Raw genomic sequence first — 24510 nt, forward strand, 5'->3', positions numbered from 1 at the left:
ATACCCCTAGACACCCACAGTGAGCACACACCCAGAGATGAACAGATGGACAAACCCACACAATTGAGGGATACAAACAATAGATAATAACACCCTGAGGCAGACCACAGGGACCTCAATAGGCAGGGTGATATCCTGTGACCCACAGAGGCGCACGCGCACACACACAGATAAGACCAACACAGTCTCCTTCAATTAACGCCTAGTTTGTCCCTTCTCCTCCTCCCTAGCTTAACCAAAACTTGAGCAGCCTCTGGGCTCCCTGAGCCTCAGAGCTAGAGGTGTGTGTCCGGGGAGTGGGGGTGGGGAGATGGCCTTGGTCACTGCAGAGCCACCTCCCCCTGCTGCCCTGGCCCCACCGCTGCGGGGGCTGCTATCTGTGAGCAAACTGTCCTTGGGATCACGGACAGCAAAGAGCCAAAGGTTAGGTCGATGCCTCCCCTAAGCCCTCCCCTAGGGCAGCCAGCTCTTGGGGGCAGGAAGGAGAGGGGACAGGGAACAGCAATTCAGGTGTTCAAGCCCCACAGGGCCCACCGGCCAAGGAAAAGAGACATGCAGTAAGAGGCAGAATTGGTGCCTTTAATGGTCAAACACAGCCAGTATCCCACTTCCCAGACAAGAACCAGACTTCAGTAGAAATTCCCCACACCCTAACCAGTCCTTTCTGGCTTTTCCTGGACCAAACGGGGTAATGGGCTCCAGAGAAAACCAAGGAGGATTCTCATCTCCATCCCTCACTCAAATCACACCAAAGAGACAGTAACGATATGGCCAACACAGGGGCTGTAGTGGCCGTCACAGTGCACAATGGTACACTGGTTATGTCAGCCAGCCAAGATGGTGGCCATCGTAGCACTCAGTGGGCCAAAAAAGAGGTTATGCAAGGTGGTGGCCAACTTGACACCTTCTATGCCAAGAAGTCCACCAAAAAAGAAATGATCACAGCACCCAATGGGCCAAAGAAGATGTAATTGAAATGGTATCATCATCACACTCAAAGGGTCAGCCAAGAGAATGTCCATCACAGTGCCCAAAGGGCCAACCAAGATGTCATCCCAGATGGTGGCCATCAGAGCACCCAATGGATCAACCAATAACAACGATCAACATGGCAGTCTTCGCAGTACCCAGTGGGCCCACCAAGATGTCAATGGCAGTTATCACAGTACCCAATGGATCGACTACGACACCCACAGAGACGGCAGTCACCACAGTAGGTAATAGACCAATCTAGATGTTAACTGATGGGACAAGCAAAGTGTCACCAGAAGGATCAGGCCCCAAGAACCTGATGGTGTGAGCTGCAGCCATACCCGACCCACCATGCTCCCACCCCCCTGCTAGGATGCATTAAGCAGAGAGCGGGAATAGAGGCCCTGGTAGTAGACTCCAGGCTCCCCACTCTCTGCCCCGTAGCCCCCAAACCCCACGTCCAGTTTGGGAGGCGCCGGTGTCTGTTCCGACATCAGGTTGTTGATGGAGAAAGGGTGGTTGAAGTTGTAAGGCACATCCAGCTTCAGCTCCCCTGGGAGCTCCAGGCCAGTGAAATAGGGGGCGGAGGAAGGGGGCGAGCCACAGTCCAGAGCCCCCACATCTTCCCCACCCTGGGCCTCAGGCTCGGGGGCTGGAGGCTGGGGGGGAGAGGTGACCGTGGCAGCAGGCGTGGTGGTTGAGGCGGCAGACCCCGCCGCACCATTCCTGGAGGTGGAGGTCCCGCCACCCCCTTTCTTCACCTTCTCCTCCAGCTTGAATCGCTTCTGGCGGCGCAGATAGCAGCCATTCTCAAACATGTTACCTGAGCTGGGGTGCAGGGCCCAGTAGGAGCCCTTGCCCGGCTTGTCTGGGGAGCGCGCCACCTTGACGAAGCAGTCGTTGAAAGACAGCGAGTGGCGGATGGAATTCTGCCAGCGCTGCTGGTTCTCCCGGTAGTAGGGGAAGAGGTCCATGATCCACTGGTAGATCTCGCTCAGGGTCAGCATCTTGCCTGGCGCCTGCTGGATGGCCATGGTGATGAGCGAGATGTAGGAATATGGCGGCTTGGCATGTGCCAGGGGCCGCCGGTACCCTTTCGGCATCTCCTTCCCATGCGCCAGCCCCGGTCCCGGGCCCCCGTACCCTGAGCTGCTTCCTCCACCACTGCTGGCACCCAGGCCCGGGAAGGTGGGCCCCAGGGGCGTGGCAGGGGCTGGGGGCGCTAGGGGTCCTGAGGGCAGTGGGGAGGCAGGGAGCCCCCCAGGAGGGTAGGGAGAGCTCAGAGGGTTCAAGGTCATGTAGGAGTTGAGGGGGGCCATGGTGGGCACTGGGGTCACCGGAGAGAAGACCTGCAGGGAGAGAAAGAGAGATGGGGGCGGTCAGTGAGTCTCCATTCTGCTGGTCAGCAAAGGGTTGCTGGACCCACCGCATGTCCCTCTGTCTGTCTGTCTGTCCTGCCTCGTCTATGAGACCGTGCTATCCTTACCTCTCTCTGTAGATAGCTGTCTCTTTAAGTCTCTCTCTTCCCCCTCCTCATGTACCCCCTCCCTGACCCCATCCCCACCCCCAGATGCTCCCATATACTGGAGCTCACACTTTCAGTGGTTCTCAAAGTGTGGTCCACGACACTTTGGGGAGTCTCCAAGACCCTTTTAGGGTATCATGAGGCCAAAATTATTTTCATAGTCATGCTAAGATATTATTGGCCTTTTTCACTCTCTTTCTGAGTGTACAGTGGAGTTTTCCAGAGGCCCCAGGGACATGTGACAGTGCAACAGACAGAATGTAGCAGGAGCTACAAGAAGCCAGCTGTCTTCCACTGAACCAGACACTAAGGAGATTTGCAAAAATGTAACAGTGCCACTCCTCTCGCTAAATGTTTTGAAATATAATTATTTTAATAAAAATACATGATTTATACTAACAAATTGTTGCTATTTTAAAATGAATTAATACATATTTTTTAAATTTCTCAGCTTTAATTTCTAATGTGGTAACTATTGATAGACATAACCCACATCAACGAAAACCATGTGGGGTCCTCAATAATTTTTTGAGTGTAAAGAGATCATGAGACCAAAAAAAAAAAAATTGAGAAGAGCTGATTTATCTAATAATCTAATCTATATGTGTAGCTTTCTATGAATCTTTTAGGTCATAAAATTATAGTTTTTATAGGTCAAAAATGTTTGAATATCAGAAATCACGTTTCAACCTAATATATATCATCTATTTGGTATATATCATCCAATCTAAGACATCACTTAAGCTGCAGTATTATTTTAAGTATCAACGAGAATGGAAAAAAAACACTGTCAATTATAATCGCTAGACACCATTGACTCTAAAACCCATTCCATTTTCAGAAAGTTCAAATGGGGAAAAAACTTGCATCTTAGCTCAATGAAATATGATAGACACTGCTATGGCTCTCTAAATAACCCTCTATATATTCTTGCACCCATTCAACAAATATTTATTGGCCACCTACTCTGTGCCAGGCACTGCTCCAAGCACTTCACAGGAAGTCTCCTTTCAGCCTTACAACGGCGCTGGGGGGAGGCGGGATTATGATGCCCATTTTACAGATGAGCAAGCTGAGGCCCAGAGAGGTTGTCTGGGGTCACACAGCAAGGAAGGGGCAGAACCGGGATTCTGAATCCAGGCAGTCTGGCTCCAGATCCGTGTTCTGGATTATGCTATACAAGCAGGAACCAAGACGGACTGCAACATCTGTCCCCATGGAGATGATAGTCCAGTGGGAAATGAACAAGGTAAGCAAGGGAAAATATGATGCGTGGTGGACGGTGATTTCTCTCTTTCTGTGTGTATCTACCCCTTTCATCCACCGTCTTCCATCCTCTCTCCCTCAATGCTCCATCTGCCTGGCTGCCCTGCTCCCTCCCTCCCCCTGCCCCCCCCAGGGGTCTCCCAGCACTGGGGTTGCTGCTGTAGCTCCGGCGGGAGCCACCTTTGCTATGAGTCCATGGGTCCCTGTCTTGTCCCCTGTCACGTAAGTGTCTGCAGGTCCCAAGGTCCAGAGAGAAAAGGGAATTACCAGGGTCACTCACGAAGTCAGGGACAGGTGGCAACCAACCTAGGTCTGAGTTCCAATCAGAAACTCTCCCCTCTTTCTTTACGTGTCTCCAGGTAGCTCTTTTCTCCCATGTCTCTTTGAATCTCCCTGTTGGCTCTGTGTGTCTCTGTCCATCTTTCTCCCTGCCTCAGTACCTCTACAACCCTCCCTCTCCCACTCCCCATGTCCATCTCCCCAACCCCCCGCTGCCCCACTGTCTTTCCCTTTCCCACTCTCTGTCTCCTCTCCATGCTCTCTCCCTTTATATCTCCCTCTCCTCCCTACTGTCTCCCCCTGTCTCTCCCTCATCTCTCCCCCTTCTGCCTTTCTCTCTTTGTGACTCTCCCCAACCCCATCTCTCTCCCCTGTCCTCTCCCCTCCCAACCTGTCTCTCCCATCTCTGTTTCTCTCCCTTGGCACTATCTTTCCCTCTGTCTCTCTCTACCCCACTCCTCTCCCACCTCCCATCTCTCTTTCTCCTTCAGCTCATCCTTGTGTCTAGCTGCCTCCTTCCCTCAGCACCACCATCTCACCAGAAGTCTCACATGGAAATTGGAGCCCCAGCTACTCCCCTCCCCGCATGCACCGGTCTCCCCCGGGGTAGGCTGGTTCGGCCCCCTCCCCAGAATATGGAAAGAGGGTCCTTCAGAGATGAGAGGAGAAGGTGATGGACTCAGATGGTGATGGACCCCACTTCTCCAGCTCAGTCAGACTCTCTTGTATCACAGAGGAGGACAGACTGGGACCCCAGGGCCCTCCTTTTCTGGCTCCCCACCCACCCGGAAGTCCTCCTTGAGGTCTGACCTCAAGCACTCCAGCTGCCCTAATCCACCCTAGGCTTTCCCACGCCCCGGGGCTGGGATGAACCCCCAGTGTCCGGGTGTGAGCCGGATCTCCCCTGCCAGGGTGGGGTGAGATGGGGGAAGCCCTCAGGGGACCTGCACCCCCACCCCAGGAGGCTGGAATTTCTCCCCTTTCATTTCCTTATTGTCTCTGGAGGAGGGTGTGACAGGGAGCAGAGGGAGGCAGTGTGAAGCCAGAAGCCTAGTTTCTAGTCCCAGTCCCAGCCCAGGACCTCAAGCAGCCCCCAACACTCTAAGAGGCTTCAGACTTTCCATCTCTAAAATGTGGGAGCAGTTGAACCAGCTGATCTGTGAGATCCAGAGGCCAATGGGGTCACCCCAGGGTGATAACTTCCCAATTTCCTTCCAGACAGAGAGCCAGCCTGTGGGGGTCAACATCATCCTAGCAAGAGGGTGTGGTGGGCAAGAAGCAGTTTAGGGGCCCTCTCAGTTTTCTGTTGCTGAGTGAGCCCAGATGTTTCTCTTCCCATTGGTCTGACCCAAGGGGAGGAGGTGCCTCGGCTGATGAGAAAGCTGGGGAGACCCTCAGACGGTATTTCCATTTCCAGCCCCCCATATGCTGACTCTTCCAAAATATGCCCCCAAATGCTGATCATCTCTAGACTGTCCCTCCATTTCTGACACAATTTCCACACCAATTGTCCCCTAAACTTCAGACTGTGCCCCAAATAATGACTCCTCCATCCTAGACCCCCACAATCTACTTCTGAAGATGTGCCTCCAAAACAGATTTGTGGTTGGTGCCCTTAAATCATGTCCCCAGAGTCTGAACTCTCTGGGGGTAAACCCAGTGGGATCCCCCATTACCTAAGAGCCTCCACGTCCAAGCTGGTCTCTGCCTTCCCCACCAAACAACTGACACCTCCAGCCGCCCCACCTCCACCTCTCAACAGTCCCAATCCCTTCCCTGGCCAGCCTGCCCCACCCCACGTGCACCTCACACCTCTGCAGCCCCAGGACTGGCCCCTCCTGGGCACCTTGCCAAGCTCTGAAGGCCTGGGGATCCAGGAGTCCCACCCTACAGCTTCAAACCCCAGACCCAGGACTCAGGCACACTGGGGCCCCTGTAACTTCCAGATCTCAGTCTCCTTGGAGAACTCAACCATTCCAGCCCCACACCCCCACTGAAGCCCTCAGTCTCCTTCCAGGTTAGGAACCCAAGTGTCCAGACCCCCATAAGTCTCTGACTAGGACTCTGCCCCTCTCTCCACTTCGCAATGTTGACTATAGAGACAGTGAGCTAAGGAGAAGGAGTCCTTGCAGTAAGAGGAATGGGAGTTAGACTTAGAGAAGGACTTGCTGTTTGCTGAAGTGAGGGAACTAAGATATACTCCCGCTCCCTTACTCCAGGGTGGCCTTGTCTGAGATGAGACTGCTGAGGACATTAGCAATTACTGGAGATTGCTGGAAGGAGGGGGGTAGGTGCGAAATCTGAAACCCTCCAGCCTCCAACAAGTAGAGTTCCTGCTGAGGGTCTCTAATAACCATTAAACCACTGAAGTTCAGTTGGGAGGGGTGAGGGTCCTAAGTAGCCATGGGGGGGAATGGAGATTGATCCCTCTCCAGCCAGTGCTATTGCTCACATCTCCTGCTCTCAGGTTCACAATTCTGACCCCACTTGGGCCCCTACCTATGTGAACCCCAAACCAACCCACCTGTTATTTCAGACTCCCCAAGGCAAGCTTCTTCTCTGAGCATCCCCATCTCTTATCCCGGAACACCAACCTCAATTTCTGAACTTATCTTAGATTGCTACCCGGATCCTTAGCCCTGAACCCTAATTCTGATTTCTACCCCAGAACCCCCACCTTTAACACTATATTCTAACCCTGAGCTCCCAAGTCAGACTTCCCTTAATGGTGACCTCTCTCTCCTATCTCTTAGTTCCAGTCTTTCCCCCCAATTTTGAATCCCATTTCCTAATCCTCCAGCTCTGTCCCCTGTCCTGGAGCTCTGATTCCTATCTTTGATTTGTTCGTTTTAATTCCTTGGATTTTAGGTCCCTAACACCCAGCCCTGACGTTTAAGCTCTGACATGACCGTTGCCTAAATTTTCCTGACTCCCATTTAAGCCCTCACGCGGACTAGCCTACCTAAACCGCGCTCGCGTGTCTTGTCCCCCGTCCCTGACTCCTACACCTGGTCTTCGTGTCTCTAGTTCCTCCGCTCCCAAACTCTAGTTGGGGCCCCCATTTGAGCCCACACCGCGGTCCTTGCCCCCACGTAAGCCCGCACCCCGATTCCTGCCCCCCATTTCCCGCTCAGCCATCCCCGAGGACACACCTCGCCCGCCTCCGGGTAGTAGCTCCATTCGGCCAGGTCATGGGCCTCCATCTTCACCGAGCCCAGCATCCCCCGGGCCTGCGCCCCCACCCGCCCCCGCTCCGGCCCGGGGGGACCGAACGCTTCGGATCTCTCAGCCGGCACGGCCCGAGTTCTGACCGGGGCACGCCCGTCTGACCGCCCGGGGTCCCAGCCGTCCCGGGCTCCGCGGGAGGCGGCCACGCTTTATAGCCGGGACACCCCCCCGCCCTCACCCGCCCCGGGCTCCCCTCCCGCCTCCCCGAGGGCGGCGCGCTCGGACTGGGGCGCCCCCTGCGGGATTGCGAAGAGATAGACCTCAGGCGCCGGGAGCCGCCGCCCAGGGACACGAGAGCTGGAGATGGCAGAAGAGTGAGGGTGCTACTGGTGGGAGACACTACTGATGCTAAGGGCCCCGAGGGCAGAACTCTGGGGCCCTTCTACCCCAGAAGGTTTCATCATCTCGACAGGAGAGGCGAATAGCCAGAGCGCGCATGACCGCCGCGGAGGAAAGGGGGCTCAGAGCGCAGTGCACTCCAGGGATCCGGATATGCCAGTATAAGGACCAGTAAGAGACCCTCAAAACCATATTCTCATTGATCGGACTGGAAGACTGAAGCTTCCGACAGCTAGAAATGCTCCAGACTGTGTAAATGGTCAGGACCAAAGGTGGATGGGATCGGGGCCTCTGCTCAGATCCCAGTGGGGCAACAGACCACCTCCAAGACCTAGGAGCTTCGCCGCCCGAACTCGCCACTCCCTCTAACGCCAGCCGTCCAGGGACTGAGAACCACTGTGAACTCCATTTCCCAGAAGCCTCTAGCTCCCTTTCCGTCCCGCGCCTCCGCTAAGGGACTACATTTCCCAGAAGGGATGGCGTCAGGAGGCCGGAAATGAAGAGCCGCCCGGGAGTAGTCTGGGGGAGGGCGGAAAGCCACTCGAGAGGCGTGAGGGAGGGGCGGGGTCGGGCCGCGGTGTGGACTGCATTTCCCGGCGACCCTTGTGTGTGCGGCGCGTGCGCAGTGTCACGGCGGCGAACGGAAGATGGCGGCGGCGGCGTCTGTGAAGAGGCGCTGCTGAGGGGGCGCGAGGGGTACGGAGGCCGGAGCTGCGGTGAGCGGGGGGCGGCGTGGGGGCCCGGCGACGAAAGGAAGAGGGACCCTGAAGCGGCAGGGGCGCCGGCCGGGGGTTGGGGGCGCTGTGAAGAGAGGGGAGCAGTGACGTTCGGGACCTCACTGTCTTCCCTTGCTCAGGACCCTCCCGTGGCTGCCCAGTGGCCTCAGGCAAAGTTCCAACGTGGCCCCCGAGGCGCGTCCGCCCCGCCGGCCTCGACTCTGCCTCTTTGCTCCTTCCCCACTTCGCACAGCTGCACTGGCCTTCCGGTTCCTCAAACTCGCCTTGCGCCTTCCCGCCTCAGCCTTTTGCACACGCTGTCTCCCTTTTACCCATTCCGCCTGGCTGACTCCCATTCATCTCTCGGGTCTTGGCACCGACGTCACTTCCTCTGCGAGGCCCTCCTTTCCCGCCCTCCATCCCGAAATCCGCAGGCTGAACGCTCTCATAGGTCCCTGTTCCTCTCCTTCATGTCACGTGTGGTCTGGTTTGTTATTGGACCTCTATTGGTGCGGCTGTTTGATCGTGTCTGTGACCGTGAGCTCCACGGGGGCAGGGACTGGGTGGGTGCTGGTCACACCGAAGACACCCAGTTAGTGTTCGTTGAATGAATGAAAGATGCTCCTGGGGCCGCTCTGTGTAAAAGAGGGAGTCATACTCCCAGGTGGGAGTGGGGGAGTGGTACTCCATAAGGAGTGCACGGGAGAGAAAGGAAACAATGATGTTGGTAATAGCAAACGACTGCAGACTCCTCGAATGTTCTTTAATAGAGAGACTGGCAGGAAGAAACTGATGACATCCACATAATAAAGTAAAATATAAATAAAATGAAGAATGAGGGAGGAGGGAAAAAGAAATGAGGAAAATCTCTATACACTGATATAGAGAGTGGGCTCCAGCATATAGTAAGTGAAAACAAATGAAATGGAAGACAGTGTTTATTCTGTGCTGCCTTTTTACAAAAAAAAAAAAAAGGGAAGTATGTATATGTTTAAAAAAAATAAAAAGATAAGCCAAAAAGTAGAAGAGGAAGGACAGAGTAAAACATTTTGGTGGATCTCAAAGTATTATCATCATGAAAAGAGTGGAAAGTTTCGTCGTGAAAGCTTCATTCTGTTCTGATGGGGGACAGCAGTATGCTGGTGTCAGGTGGATGTGCCCCTTGGCTTCCATGAACAGACCTGGGGTGGAGAAGCACTTCCTTTCAGAGAGGCGTACAGCGGAGTGTTGAAGAGGATAGATTCTGCGCCCATAGTGCTGGTCTGCATCTTACAAACTATGAGCCTTCGGTCAAGTGACTTTACCTCCCTGCCTTCAAATTTCTTTGTCTGTTAAATGGAGGTTAAAAATAGTATCTGCCTCCGGCCAGCCCCAATGGCCTAGTGGTTAAGTTTGGTGCCCTCTGTGTTGGCAGCCCAGGTTCAGTTCCGGGCGTGGACCTACACTGCTCTGTCAGCAGCTATGCTGTGCTGGTGGCCCACATGCTGAAAAATAGAGGAAGATTGGCACAGATGTTAGCTCAGGGTGAATCTTCCTCAGCCAAAAAAAAAAAATAGTACCTGCCTCAAAGAGTCGGTGTTGGGGAGGGAGAGGAAATTGAAATTTGAAGTAGGGTCATCAGGGAATACCTCTCTGCTGGGATATTTGAGTTGAGACCTGAAGGAAATGCAGAAGGAGGGAGGTGTGCCAGTATCTGGGGCGAGGAGTATTCCAGGCAGAAGGAAGAGAAGGACAAAGGCTTTGAGGAGTGGGCATGCTTGGCATGTTCAGGGGACAAGAAGGAGGCCAGAGTGGCTGGAGCAGAGAAAGCTGGGAAGGAAATGAGGGCAGAGGTAAAAGGGGCCAGATCATATAAGGTCTTGTAGGCTTATAGTGGGGACATTGGTTTTGACCCTAAGCAAGATGTGGGGGTGAGTGGCAGCAGGGAGACTAGGAAGGAGGCTGTTGGATAGTCATTCATTCAGCAGATATCTGGTAAGTAACTCTTGTATACATTACATTATGGTCCTTTTGAAAGATGCATCTTTTTACCCTCCTCAAATTATTGTTAACAGTTTGTGCAGTATTCTTCAGATCTTTTCTGTGTACATAAAAATAGTAGCTATACTTACCTCATGTTCCTAACTCATCCACCCCTCAGAAGAGTCCTGGGATGGAAAGACTGTTCCTATCTCTTTTACAGAAGAGGAAACTGAGACCCCACTGTTTCTTGCCTTAGGTCATTCTGCGTATACTACACAAACTTGACAAAATTGCATATATTTTTCTGTGGTGCAGCAGGCTGTCGGGACATCTTTTTATGATGATAATACATTGAGATCCACCAAATTTTTTTTACCCTTTCCTCCCATTTCTGCTTTTTGGTTTATCCTTTCAGTTTTTTTCTTTTTTTAACATGTATACATATTTCCGTTTCTTTTGCAAAAAAGGAGAATACAGAAAACGCCTTCCACTTTGCTTGTTTTCACTTAATATTTGCTGGAGCCCACTGTTTATCAGTGTGGAGAGATTTTCCTCATTCTTTTTTCCCCCCTCCCTCATTCCTTTTTACAGTCGCATGGTATTTTGTTATGTGGATATATCATGATTTTCCAACCAATCTCCCTATTTAAGAACATTTGGGTTCTGATAGTCTTTTGCTATTAGGAATAGTGCTGTAGTTGATAGCCTTCTTATTTCATAATTTTGCCACTGTGGCTTTGGGACAGATGCCCAGAAGTCTCCCCCCTCCTTTTTAAAAACAACTCCATAATATTCCAGAAAATGGCTGAAACATAACTTACTTAACTAGGCCTTTTCTGACATATTGAGTAGTTACTGTGTGTAGGACTTTGACTGATGTTGCTCAGAGCTTTGCTTTATAAAGCTTGCTCTGGTGTCAGTCCAGAGTGCAGCCCAGATGGAGAGACAGGAAGCTCTGAGACCAGGGAGTTGGCTGCTGTGTGTTCATTTGTTCAGTCATTCAGCAGATGTGTGTGGTCAGCCCGTTATGTGTAAAGTTCTGGAAGTGCGGCTTGGTGCTCCACGAGGTACTGCCTTTGACCCGGGAGACATTAGTCTCCCCCAGATTACAACCCTCATGTACACATACAGTCTGAGACAGACCATGCGGGGGTGTGCTTCAGAAGACCAGCAGGGACAGGACAGGCTGGAAAGGAGGGTTGAGCCCTTTGCAATGGTGGGGTGAAGGTCCAGCCCATCACAGGACCCAAAGCTTGATCTCTCCTCTTCTTCTCCAGGGACTACCCGACGGCAGCCATGGCGGGCAGCAGTGGGGACAGCGTCACTCGCCGGAGTGTGGCATCACAGTTTTTCACACAAGAGGAGGGGCCTGGCATCGATGGCATGACCACCTCAGAGAGAGTGAGCATGGAGAGAAGGGCTTGGAGTGGGGAGGCACAGCCCCTGTCTTTGGGCAATGCCCTCCCCCCCCCAGGTGTCAGAGCGCAGGAAGTATGAAGGGGCTGGGCTGGCAAGGCTCGCACCATCATCTGCCTCTCCCCCTCCTTCCAGGTGGTGGATCTCCTGAACCAGGCAGCGCTGATCACCAATGATTCAAAGATCACAGTGCTCAAACAGGTGAGGGGACAGGGTGATGCTGGGCTCAGCAGGACAAGGGGAGGGGGGAAGGAAATCTGAGAAAGAAGACATGGTAACAACACTAGTGTCCACATTTAAGCACTTAGGATATGCCACTGTAGTGCAGTGCAGCACAGGCATGCTCTCATTTAATTTTCAAAGAATCTCTGTGAGGCAGGGTAATTGCATTCCCATTTTATACAGAAAGAAGCCGAGTCTCAGACCTTAAAAAATTAGTCCAGGGTCACTCAGCTAGGGGCTGGCTGAACCAGGACTTGAATGCTGGATTCCAGCTGGAAATCCTATGCTCTTCATCCTTGTATTTCCTCTCTGCCAGGGTCCTGTCTGATGGGGAAGACAGGTCACTGGACAGTGAGGGCCCAGAGTAGGCAGGGCTGGCGTGGAGGAGCCCATAGAGGGCTCCTGACCCAGCCTAGGGGATGGGGAGTCAGGGAGGGCTTTCTGGAAGAGGGGACATCTGAGCTGAGACCTGGAGGATGAGGAGAGAAGCAGGCCAAGTAAGAGAGGGAGAGCATCTTGAGCAGAGGGCACAGTAGCCTGTGCAAAGACAAAAGAAGACAAGGGGAATTGGGGTGCCTGGGTGTGGTTCAGAACAGGAAGCAGGTGGAGTTCAGAGGTTGCAGGGTCAGGTTGCCTGGGTGAGAACCCCGGTTCTGCTACTTGCTTAGCACGTGGCCTTGGGTTAGCCGACTCCACCTCAGCAGTAGAGCGGGGTACTGATAGGGCCTCCCTCGTGGGGTGGCTGTGAGGGCCATTCAACACCATCACTGTGGGTCATAGGAGCCAGGCCTGTGCTGGCACTGGGCTTATCGGAGAATGTCTGTGGGAAGGGCTTATTCCAGAGAGCCTGGAGGGGCTCAGGAAGCGGCTTCTTACTGTCATAAAACGCTGTCTGAATTGTGGCAGTGTGAATGGGGCGTAGAAGCAGGAGGAGAGTGGGGAGAATTGATGGGCAGGTGAAAGGAGACCCCCCTCAGGCAGGTGGGAGGCCTGCAGCACTTCCCTCTTTCCTTTAGCCCGCTTCTGTATCAGAGACCCACTATCCACCAGGACCTGCGCCTTGTAGGATTTTCTTATTGAAGCCTCTGAGCGGCCCTATGAGTTGGTGTTTAAGATCCCCATTTTATAGAACAGCAAACTGAGGCTCAGGGGAGCTGCTTGCCCAGGCCATGGGGCAGGGAGTGGCAGAGCCAGGATTTGAACTGAGTTTATCTGCTGCCGACCTCCATGCTATTTTCCCCTACACACTCCTGTCGGCACTGGTTAGACCCTGGTTTTATGAGTGTATTCCTCCTCCCCATCCCCAATCTCCTTCTAGGTTCAGGAGCTGATCATCAACAAAGATCCCACTCTACTGGACAACTTCCTGGATGTGAGTGACCGACGGGAGAGTAGGGGTGTGGGTGTACGGTAAGGGGATGGATCCTGGTACAACCCTGACCCACCTTTCTCCTGGTGTTGGCAGGAAATCATCGCTTTCCAAGCAGACAAGTCGATTGAAGTGCGCAAGTTTGTCATCGGCTTCATCGAGGAGGCATGGTATGGGGCAGCGCAAGGAGCCCCTGGGCACACCCCTGGTGGAGTCAGCGGCCTCTTCAGCTCCTGGCCTGGCCCTGCCCTCCACTTCCCAGGCCCCTTCTCCCTGCCATGCACGCTGACTGCCCAGCAAATACTTAATAAGGTCAAAAGCTTGGGCTCATCCATGATTCCTCTACTTCCACACTTCACATCTGCATCATCAGTAAGGACTGTCGGCTCTACCTTCAGAATGTGAACGGCACCTGACCATTTTTTAGCCACTTCCCTTGCTATTTTGCTGGTCCAAAGCACCGTTACCTCCTGCCTAGATGACTTCAGTGGCCTTATGCATGGCTCGCCTGCTTCTACTCGTTTTTGTTTAATTGAAGTGAAGTTCACATGACATAAAATTAACTGTTTTCCAGTGAACAATTCAGTGGCATTTAGCACATTCACAATATAGTTCCAAATCATTTTCATCCCCACAAAAGGTAATGCCCTACCCATTTTCTCCTTCCTCTCTCGGACACGGCAGCCAGAGAGTGAGCCTGCTAAAATGTAAATCAGATGTAGGCACTCCCCACTCTCAGACCTCCACTGGCCCACTGTCTTACTTAGATTGAAATCCAGACTCCTCGCCCTTGCCTCTTCTCTTGGCAGCCTGTCTGATCTTCACTCATGTCATCTGGCCTCCCTCTTCCTCAAAAAACTGTTCTCCCTCAAAACACTGTTGTCCTTCACAGCCTCTCTGCTTGCTGTGCCTGCAAGGGATACTCACCCTCAGGAAGCCACCTGGCTCACTCCCTCACTTCCCTCTGGTCTTCCTCAGCGAGCCCTTCCTGGCCATGCCAGTACAACCGCACACCTCTGGCACCCCATCTGCACCTTCCTTTTTTTTTTTTTTTGTGAGGAGATCAGCCCTGTGCTAACATCTGCCAATCCTCCTCTTTTTTTGCTGAGGAAGACTGGCCCTGGGCTAACATCCATGCCCATCTTCCTCCACTTTCTATGGGACACCACCACAGCATGGCTTGCTAAGCAGTGTGTTGGTGCGCACCCAGGATCCGAACTGGCGAACCCCGGGCTGCCGCAGCAGAGCACGCGCACTTAACTGCTTGCGCCACCGGGCCAGGCCCCCCCCTTTTTTTTTTGGTGAGGAAGATCATCCCTGAGCTAACATCCGATGCCAGTCCTCCTCTTTTTGCCGAGGAATATTGGCCCTGGGCTAACATCTGTGCCCATCTTCCTCTGCTTTATATGGGACACCGCCACAGCATGGCCTGACAAGCAGTGCATCAGTGCGCGCCCGGGATCTGAACCTGCGAACCCCGGGCTGCCAAAGCGGAGCACGTGCACTTAACTGCTGTGCCACCAGGCCATCCCCTGCGCCTTCTTGATAGTGTTCTCACTAACTGGAAGTACCTTGATGCTTCTCTTCCCCACGAAAGTGTTAGCTCTGTGGGGGCAGGGCTTTTCTGTCTTGGGACCGCTATATCTCAGTGCCTAGAACAGTGTTGGCACGTAGGAGGGGCTGAATATGTATTTGTTGAGCAAGGAGTGAATCATAATAGTAACCACGTGGAACGTTTATTCTGCCACACACTGTGTTAAGTCCTCTCCTCTGTTATTGCCTATCATCTTCACAGCAGCCTTGGGGATGGAGACTTTGTTTCCCTTCGTTTGTGTACAGAAAAGGAAACTGAGGCTCAGCATGATCAAGTGACTAGCTCAAGCTGAGTCATTTGTTCATTAAATGTTTACTGGGTGCTTTGTGACTGGGAAGAAATGGAATAGCCCCTAGTTAGTGAATATTTTCTGTTTGTCAGGCACTGTGCCAAATGCTTGACCTACTTTGTTATTCGATCCTCAAAATAACACTATGGGTTAGTTGTTCAGCCCACTTAACTGAAAACCAAACTGTGACTCAGGGAGGTGAAGTGAGTTTCTTAAGGTCACACAGCGAGTGTGTGACAGGGCTGGGATTTTTAACCCAAGTCCATAACACCATTGCCCAAATTCTCAATCTCCTCCTTTTACTGTGAGAATTTGTGGTAAGTTTTCTGAGTTTGCAAAGAAAACTATTTTTTCGACAGATACGCATCCCATGCCTGCCATGTGCCAAGCATTTGTGTCAGGCTGTAGGAATATAACGGTGTGAAAACAGTGTTCCGGCCTTCATGTAGCTAACGGTTGAGTTTCATTTTTTTTTTTCCTTGTGAGGAAGATTAATCCTTAGCTAACATCTGTTGCCAATCCTCTTCTTTATTTTTTTTGCTGAGGAAGATTGGCCCTGGGCTAACATCCTTGCCCATCTTCCTCTACTTTATATGGGATGCCGCCACAGCATGGCTTTATAAGCAGTGTATACGTCTGTGCCTGGGATCCGAACCTGCGAACCCCAGGCCACCGAAGCAGAGTGCATGGACTTAACCACTACACCACTGGGCTGGCCCCTGAGTTTCATATTTTTTGACTGATTAGCTTAATATTTAATTTCAGATTGTGACTGCTGTGAAAATTGTATTCGTGTTCTGAGCTCTAGGTTTGGCCTTGAATTTCTTTATTCATTGAACAAATATTTATTGAAGCCCTTTAATTCTTTCCTTCAACAAAAAATGAGACTCTGCTAGTATTCAGACTGGAAAGGGTCCCCCCCTTTCAGAGCCCTCAGACTTAGGTAAACAAAAGTAGTGATTATATAAAGCAGAATGCTTCAAAGTAGTAAGGGCTAATGTTTATTGAATGCTTTCTACACCGTTCTAAGCACTTTACAAGTTTTGTTGCAATTTTCAGAAGTTGTGAGGTATGTACTAGTCTAAATGAGAGGAAGTTACTATTCTAAAGGAGACAAAGTTGCCTGCCCAGATTCCCACACTTGTCTGGCTGTGCTGCACCCTATATATAACAGCAGGGCTCTAAGAGAGCAAAAGAGTAGGGGTTGCAGGACCAGCCTAAATAGAGGGTTCAGGGGTGGCTCTCTCCTAAGGTGTCAAGTGTTGTTCTCAGCTTCTGATGTCCTGGCAAACAAGACAGGTGCATCCCTGACTTTGCCCACCTCTATTCCCATCTCCGGACACACTGACCCTGATTTCCCTTTCCTCGTGGACCCCATGCTCCCATCACCTGCCCAAAGACCACTTTGACCTTGCCCTTCTTCCTCCATCCCCAGCAAGCGGGACATTGAGTTACTGCTGAAACTGATCGCGAACCTCAACATGCTCTTGAGGGACGAGAATGTGAATGTGGTGAAGAAGGCAATCCTCACTATGACCCAGCTGTACAAGGTGGCCTTGCAGGTAAGCGCTCATTCCCCACCTGGGACCTGACAGGTCTGTCTCATTTACAGACTCCTTTGGTAGATTTCAAAACCAGAGTCAGATGAGCTTCTTTATAGGCAAGATGTGCTGTTGATCTTTGGGAACAGACAGCAAGGGGATCTAATGTTGTCTAATGTTCAGGGAATCGTCATTGACCCATCCTTCCATCCATCCATGTATGCATTCAACAAACATTCCTGAATACCTCCTCTGTGATGCGGGTCCTGCCGTCATGGTGCTCAGGGCCCCGTGAGGGAGACAGACGCTAATCAGAGAATCGCAGAAATATTAGTTATGGGCTGTAGTAAGTGCTCTGAGGAAAAGAACACACTGTGGTGTGATGTTCTTTAGCATTAATGAAGTGAATGAATCCATTTACTCTGCCACCACCTTGTGAAGTTAGCTTTGTTATTCCTTTGTCTTCCTTAAGATTTGAACCTTCATCACTCTGGGTTGTCACTGTGAATCTCATGAGGACAGGACCAGACCTGTCTTGGTCACCACTGGGTCCTGTCCCCAGCATCACCTAACACAGGGCCAGGGACAGAGTTGTAACTCAGTAAATGTTTCCCCAGTGAATGTATTCGTCATCCTTATGCATCTCTGGGTAGTGGTGGAGTCTTGTCCCCATCTCTCTGTCTGTCCATCCCTCCCTGACCCGCTTGCAGTGGATGGTGAAGTCACGTGTCATCAGTGAGCTCCAGGAGGCCTGCTGGGACATGGTGTCTGCCATGGCTGGGGACATCATCCTGCTCTTGGACTCTGACAATGACGGCATCCGCACCCATGCCATCAAGTTTGTGGAGGGCCTCATCGTCACCCTGTCGCCCCGCATGGCTGACTCGGAGGTGCCCCGACGCCAGGAGCATGACATCAGCCTGGACCGCATCCCTCGTGACCACCCCTACATCCAGTACAGTGAGTGCCGTTTGTCAGTCACTGCACCAGCCCTCTTTTTCCACCTCCTCCTTCTCCTCCCTGCCGCTTTTTTCCTTGGTTTTTCATTTCTGGAGACAGTGTAATACCGTGGTTAAGAGCCCTGCTGCAAGGTTCAAATCCCAGCATCACCACTTACTCCTTATGTGAACTTGGGCAAGTTCCTTCTCTCCAGACTTCATTTTCTTTTTGTAAAATGGATGTGATGGTAGTACCCCTTTCACGGCCTTGTAGTGAGGTCCCCTGAGGATGTGAGCACTTAGTAAATGCTAGCTAGTTTTATGGCTTTCTTTCTTTTTTTTTTTTTTTTTGTGAGGAGGATCAGCCCTGAGCCAACATCCATGCTAATCCTCCTCTTTTTGCTGAGGAAGACCGGCTCTGAGCTAACATCTATTGCCAATCCTCCTCCTTTTTTTTCCCCAAAGCCCCAGTAGGTAGTTGTATGTCATAGTTGCACATCCTTCTAGTTGCTGTATGTGGGACGTGGCCTCAGCATGACTGGAGAAGCGGTGCGTCGGTGCGCGCCCGGGATCCGAACCTGGGCTGCCAGTAGAGGAGCATGAGCACTTAACCGCTAAGCCACAGGGCCGGCTCTTATGGCTCTCTTAATTGCAAATTATAGAAGTAGTACATGCACACTACTAAAGCGTCAAGCAGTAATACAGAGGGGCATAAAGGGAAAACACCCCCTCCCCCAGTCCTGCTTCCCAGAGATAGATTCCACTCAGTGTATTGTTTCCTTCCAGACCTTTCTATGCAAAGAAAGATATTTGTATGTTTATATTCATAGTTTCTGCATTTGTTGGCTTTTTGGTTTATAAAAAACAGGACCATGCTTTATCTTTTCAGCAAAGGGGCATTAGAGTCTAGTGGGCTTGTGTTTGAATCTCTGCCCTACCATTGGGCAAGCAACCTATATTTAAAGTTATTTCTAGTTTTTCACTATTGCAAGTCCATGCTTTCAGCATCCTCGTCACTAAATTTTTATACTCATTAATAGTCCATCTCAGGACTCATCTACCACTCAATTTTCTGTGTTTTTTCAGCCATTCACAGCCATTCATGTATACATCGACAAAGAACTCAAAGTCCCTTGTACCAACACTCTCTTCGATCCAGTCCCCAAAAGTTAACCCTTAATGACTCTGGTGGATATCTTTCTTGACATTTTTTCTATACAAAAACATAATGAACAAAGGTCTCTCTCCTTTTGACCCCAAAGACTGCTCTCTCTGGAGGCATGGGAGAAAGGCTCCTACTACTGGTTCTCTTCTTTCCCTCATTAGATGTGCTGTGGGAGGAGGGCAAGGCGGCCTTGGAGCAGCTGCTCAAGTTCATGGTGCACCCCGCCATCTCCTCCATCAACCTGACCACGGCGCTGGGCTCCCTTGCCAACATTGCCCGCCAGAGGCCCATGTTCATGTCTGAGGTGATCCAGGCCTACGAAACGCTGCACGGTAGGTTGGTCGCCTCCCCTTCCCCTCTCCACTGGCCAGTCTGCTCTTTCCTGAGGACATATGAGCTAGGGAGTGGGCCCCTGAGGGATCCATCATCAGTCGAGTATGTGGTGGACACAGGGAAGGATCCTCTAGATCAGACAGGAGTCTCTCAGTTGTGTGTGACAGAAACCCGGTTCAAAACTGGCTTTAATATTGAGGTATGTGTGGGTGAAATGACATGATATTTGTGAAATACTTTAAAATATTCCAGCCTCCCCCCCACCGGCAGAAAAAGAAAAACAGGGAGGATAGATGTGCCAAGATAAGCAAAATGTTGATGGGTACATGGTGATTCATTATACTGTTTTCTCTACTTTTGTGCATGTGTGAAAACTGAGAAGTCTGGGGCTGAGGCGTGAGTGTGTACAGATCATGGATCTCTCTCCATCTCTTGGCTCTGATTTTCTCCACATTGGCTTTGTTCTGTGTCTCCTTCCTTGGGGTAGCAAAGATGGGCCCCAATAGCCCCAGGCTTCCCTTCTGCCCACTGGGCAAGCCCAGGGGAAAAAGAGTGTCTCCTTCCTAGTCATTCCAGCAGAAGTCCCAAGGCTGATGCTCTTTGTTTCTGATTGGCCAAGAAGAGATTACGAGCCTATCTCTGACCCAATCACAGTGGCCCAATCACAGTGGCTAAAGGATTGCATTGTTCTTACTGGCCCTGAGTCTCTTGCCCACTTGGACTGAGAATGGAACCTGGGAGGTTCCCTCAAAGGAGAATGGGAGTTTTGGCCGAGGAAGCGGGGAGGGATGCTGAGCCGGCAAAATTACAGGCATCCTCTTTTGCTGTGGGACAGGGGAGGCTCGCTCACCAAGGTGACTGTTAGACATTCGAAGGTCATTGTGGTGGCAGGGACCAATGATGAACTGTTGCAGCAGTTCACTCGGAACATTCTGGAAGTGAAGGTTGTGATTATAGCCTTCCCAGGGGAGGCATATTGGAATTTCCAGCCCAGAGATAGAGGGAGATGAGACTTGATGTTATTAAGAGGGAGGGTGAGTTTTCTCTTTGTGTTAAGGATGACTAATACTCACAGAGACCTCTCAAGGGTTTTAAGCATCTGCTTGTACAGGGGGACGGCCACACATTATATCTGAAGGAACTTTTCCAGGAGATGCCTGCAAGACCACTGCCCATTCTGCGCTTGGGAAGTGAGATTAGCAGGGCCCCATGAGCTCTGTCCACAGCATGAAGCTCTTGGGTCTTTCCTCACAGCCAACCTGCCCCCGACGCTGGCCAAGTCTCAGGTGAGCAGTGTGCGCAAGAACCTCAAGTTGCACCTGTTGAGTGTGCTGAAGCACCCGGCCTCCCTGGAGTTCCAGGCCCAGATCACCACCCTGCTGGTGGACCTGGGCACACCGCAGGCCGAGATCGCCCGCAACATGCCCAGCGGCAAGGACGCCCGCAAGCGGCCCCGAGACGACTCAGATTCCACGCTCAAGAAGATGAAGCTAGGTGAGCTGAGGAGCGGAGGCAGGCCTGGCAGGAGGTGGTGGCAAGAACTGACCACATTTCAAATGTTTTATTATTTGCATTACACTATAAGCTTAACTGATATTAATTAATATCATAAATTACGTTATATAAATACGATGACCTATAACAAATGATAAAAGAGAATTTTTTTTTTTTTTGGTGAGGGAGATCAGCCCTGAGCTAACATCCGTGCTAATCCTCCTCTTTTTGCTGAGGAAGACCGGCTCTCAGCTAACATCTATTGGCAATCCTCCTCCTTTTTCTTCTCAAAGCCCCAGTGGATAGTTGTATGTCATAGTTGTACATCCTTCTAGTTGCTGTATGTGGGACGCGGCCTCAGCATAGCCGGAGAAGCGGTGCGTCGGTGCGCACCCGGGATCTGAACCCAGGCTGCCAGCAGCGGAGCGTGTGCACTTAACCGCTAAGCCATGGGGCTGGCCCCTGAAGTAATTTCTTAATGGGTTGTATTATTTATCAATATTGTCAACCATGGCAGCCTTCCTTACTCCAAAAGAAATTTTTTAAATCACTCATGTTTGTGATGAGGACATTTATCAAAGAGTCCTTTTTTTTTGTTTTTCGTTTAAAAGAAATAAAGAATTTATTTTGCTATAAGGAGTAAGGTAGAGATCTATTTTTTCCTCCTTAATTAAGCATACAAAGCAGAGTGTTCTGTACCTTAATTTATTTAGTAATCATCTGGGAGCTCTTTCTGTATCTGCACGTAGAAATTGACTGCATCCTTTTAATGGTGGCACAATAGTCTGTAGTGCCCGGGGGCCCCTATAACCAGTCCCCCGTTGGTGGACATTTCATTTGTGTCCATTTTTCTTAAATATAAAGATTGCTCTAGTATAACAACAGTCTTGCACACATGTCCAGTTATAGGACAAATTCCAAGTAGTGGAATTGGTGAGGCAAAGGTTTTGTGCCTTTAAGTTTCTGTTTTGCCCACCAATTTTATTTTTCTGTTTCTTTAAACTTTTTATTTTGAAATAATTTTGAACTTGCAGCCAATTTACAAGAACAGTATGGAAAACTCCTGTGTACCCTTCACAAGGCAGGGATCATACATTGCATTTACTTGTCATGACCTTTAGTCTCCCAAATCAGTTCCTCAGCCTTCTCTGTTTCACGACCTTGCCATAGTGAAGAGTCTAGGACAGCTGTTGGGTAGAATGGCCCTACTTTTGGGTTTGTCTGGTCTTTTCTCCTGGTTGCATTCAGGCTCTGCACTTTTGGCAGGAACCCTGCAGAAGTGATGCCCTGACCTCCTCTGTGTGGTATCAGGAGGCACGTGATGTCAGTTTGTCCCATTATTGGTGACGGGAACCTGAATCACTTGGTTGAGGTGGTGTCCGCCAGGTTTCTCAAGTGTAAAGTACCCTTTTTCCCTTTGTAAATAATGAGTAAGCTGAGGGAGATACTTGAAGCTATGTAAAACACCTGTTTCTCTTCAGACTTTCCCCCAGTGGTTTTAGCATCCATTGATGATTGTTCCCTGCATCTATTGCTATAATGGTTATGAAAAGCTTTCCTTCTACATTTATTAGTTGGCATTCTGCTGTAAGGGAGAGCTTGCTTTTATTCTCCCTACTTTATTATCAGTATAGACTTGTGGATTCCCCTTTATTCTCTGGGTTGTAATCCATTACTGTTGTTGTTCATTTTCTTGCTCCAGTTTCCTCATATTTAGCAGAGGGAGCCTTCGAGCTGGCTCCTGTGTCCCTTTAACGTGTCCCATAAGCTTTTTGAGCATTTCTTCCTTTCTGGCATAACAAGATGCTCTAGGTTCATCTTGTACTTTCCTTGCCCCAGCCCTAGAATCAGCCATTTCTCTGAGAAGCGCTGGTTTCTTTTAAGTAGAGGATAGTTTCAGAAATCAAGATCTGAGCACTGGATGTGCCCCTTGCTAGTGGGTGCATTTAAATTTCTGACAGCCATTGCCAAACTGGTGTCCAAAAACCTGCACAATGTACACAATGTACACAATGTACACAGCCCCAGCAGTGCGTGAGTGCCAGTTACCGCCTTCCTGCCAGCCCTGACATCCTGTAACCCCTCTGGGCGTAAACAGTAGCCTGGGTTTAGATTTGCCTTCTTGTATGTGTTGGAGTCAGGCTGTGCATTGTTTAAATTTATTAGCCATTTGCATTTCTGTGAAGTACCCCGTCTGTTGGGTTGCTCGACGTTTTGTGATTGAATTGTCTCCACCCTTGGTTAATGCAGGGTTTCTGCTCTCGTTACATGTGTTGTAGACCTTTTTAAAAGACTGCATGACATTTCATCATATTTTTGCCATAATCTGCTTAAGTCATCACACTCTTGAACATTCCAAATGCTTTTCCACTTTTGTAAATACAGCTTCGAGGAATGTCTTTGTATATGAAGCTTTTTCTCTAAGGTTCAAGTTGTTAGTTTGTTTCCTTGAGCTAGAACCGCTGTGCTTGTATTCAACCAGCCTGTTACTGATGGAGATCATGTACCATTTCTCTGTATGGTCAGTGCCACAGTGACTTCTCTGTACGTTTTACCTTAGATATGTCTCTGAGGAAGTTTTTAGGATGGATATCTAGAAGTAGAATTGCTGTGTCAAAAAGGGAGGGCACATTTAAAATTTTTTTCTACTGTCAAATTGCCCTTCTGAGAGGCCGTAGCAGTTTACATTTCCCCCATCCACACCTCTACTGACAACTGTCACTACCAACCTTATTATTTTTTGTCAATCGTATAGGCAAAAATGCTATCCTATTAGGTTGTTTTTACATTTTCCTTATTCCTGATGAGGTTGCGCACTATTTCCAAAGATAGATTTTTAAACAATAAAACTCTGTGGGATCATTAGTTAACCTTTTTGTCTTCTTGGAGCTAGTGTGATGAGCTGGGCTGGTATGGCTTATTCCCATTTCCCAGATGAGGATAACTGAGGCCTAGAGCGAGGCAGGTAGTTTCCCAGGGTCATGTGACACTTTGACAGCAGAGCCAAGGCTGCAGCCCAGGTCTTCGTCCACTGCACTGCTCCTGTTTGCTGAGGCTGCCTGGAGGCAGGGACCACCTAGGCTCCCTGGGAGGAGGGAGGGTCTGCTGCTCTCTCTAGAGCCAGCATCTTATCTCCTTCTCTCTCCCAGAGCCCAACCTGGGGGAAGATGACGAGGACAAGGACTTGGAACCAGGCCCGTCGGGGACCTCGAAGGCCTCAGCCCAGATCTCAGGCCAGTCGGACACAGACATCACTGCTGAGTTCCTCCAGCCTCTGCTGACGCCAGACAACGTGGCCAATCTGGTGAGGACGGGTGGGGGCTGTTTCCCATAGGCAGGGAGGAAGGCTCTCTAGTCCTTGCCCTGCCCCTCACTCCACTCTGTCCGCCTCTTATGGATGGCAGCAGTCCTGCCACACCTCTCTATTTGCAGTGTTGGAGGGATGTGGTCCAGTGGGCCCTCCTAACCTCTGATGGACCTCTTCTCTGATCTTTACTCCTTCAGGAGATCACCTGTCACCACTCAACAGTCTCTCTTTGGGCGGTCTGAGGCCCTGTCCAAACCCGCTCACTCTCGCTCTCTCCTTTCCCTTGAAGCGAGGTCTGTTAACTGGAGAGTGAACCCCATGAATTGTTGGCTAAGAAGTGTGAGACTGGCATTGGTGGGGTGGGATGGCCAGCGTTTTCCTTGGATTCTCAGAGACATTCTGCTCCAAGGTGGAAGAACCACTGGTTTGAGTGGGTTGGGGGTGGGGTCCTCACATCAGTCCTCTGGCTGTAGCAGCACCCAGACCTTTCCCCTGGGTGCTCATGGAGAGTGCTTTTCCCCATGCTCCACAGCAGTCCCCCTCAGCCTTCCTTCT

General features: G+C 50.7%; 2 protein-coding genes across 4 annotated transcripts in view; one reads left to right on the forward strand and one right to left on the reverse strand.

Moving 5' to 3' along the window:
• Nucleotides 1–558: 558 nt before the first annotated feature.
• FOXA3 (forkhead box A3) lies at nucleotides 559–7401 on the reverse strand. 2 transcript variants are annotated; one of them, XM_004440171.3, is made up of 2 exons: nucleotides 7195–7401; nucleotides 559–2321 (listed from the first exon to the last, which is right to left on the reverse strand). In XM_004440171.3, the coding sequence occupies exons 1-2, from the start codon at nucleotides 7261–7263 to the stop codon at nucleotides 1341–1343; spliced, it is 1050 nt and encodes a 349-aa protein (XP_004440228.1). In that variant the 5' UTR covers nucleotides 7264–7401; the 3' UTR covers nucleotides 559–1340. The 2 variants fall into 2 exon arrangements, with proteins under 2 accessions (XP_004440228.1, XP_087278412.1); XM_087422286.1 differs by lacking the exon at nucleotides 7195–7401 and adding an exon at nucleotides 3464–3662.
• Nucleotides 7402–8224: 823 nt separating this feature from the next.
• SYMPK (symplekin scaffold protein) overlaps nucleotides 8225–24510 on the forward strand; it is a 36351-nt gene continuing 20065 nt past the window's right edge. Inside the window, exons 1-10 of one of the 2 annotated variants that reach the window (XM_004440170.3) lie at nucleotides 8225–8325; nucleotides 11565–11688; nucleotides 11839–11904; nucleotides 13244–13297; nucleotides 13391–13464; nucleotides 16613–16739; nucleotides 17429–17678; nucleotides 18983–19153; nucleotides 20409–20648; nucleotides 23798–23952. In XM_004440170.3, the coding sequence (XP_004440227.1) occupies nucleotides 11584–11688; nucleotides 11839–11904; nucleotides 13244–13297; nucleotides 13391–13464; nucleotides 16613–16739; nucleotides 17429–17678; nucleotides 18983–19153; nucleotides 20409–20648; nucleotides 23798–23952 (1242 nt within the window). In that variant the 5' untranslated portion in view covers nucleotides 8225–8325; nucleotides 11565–11583. The remainder of the gene's footprint in view (nucleotides 8326–11564; nucleotides 11689–11838; nucleotides 11905–13243; nucleotides 13298–13390; nucleotides 13465–16612; nucleotides 16740–17428; nucleotides 17679–18982; nucleotides 19154–20408; nucleotides 20649–23797; nucleotides 23953–24510) is intronic. The other variant, XM_087421530.1, reaches the window with a different exon arrangement.

Source organism: Ceratotherium simum, chromosome 33 (assembly GCF_057802395.1).
Source record: "Ceratotherium simum simum isolate JZ-2026a chromosome 33, ASM5780239v1, whole genome shotgun sequence".
NCBI lineage: Eukaryota > Metazoa > Chordata > Mammalia > Perissodactyla > Rhinocerotidae > Ceratotherium > Ceratotherium simum.

Bases quoted from the DNA above. Each gene is read 5' to 3' on its own strand.
- FOXA3 (XM_004440171.3), bottom strand. From the start codon at position 7,263: ATGCTGGGCTCGGTGAAGATGGAGGCCCATGACCTGGCCGAATGGAGC. The intron at 2,322-7,194 runs GTGTGTCCTCGG...CTCTCCCTGCAG, and splicing joins ACTACCCGGAGGCGGGCGAG to GTCTTCTCTCCGGTGACCCC.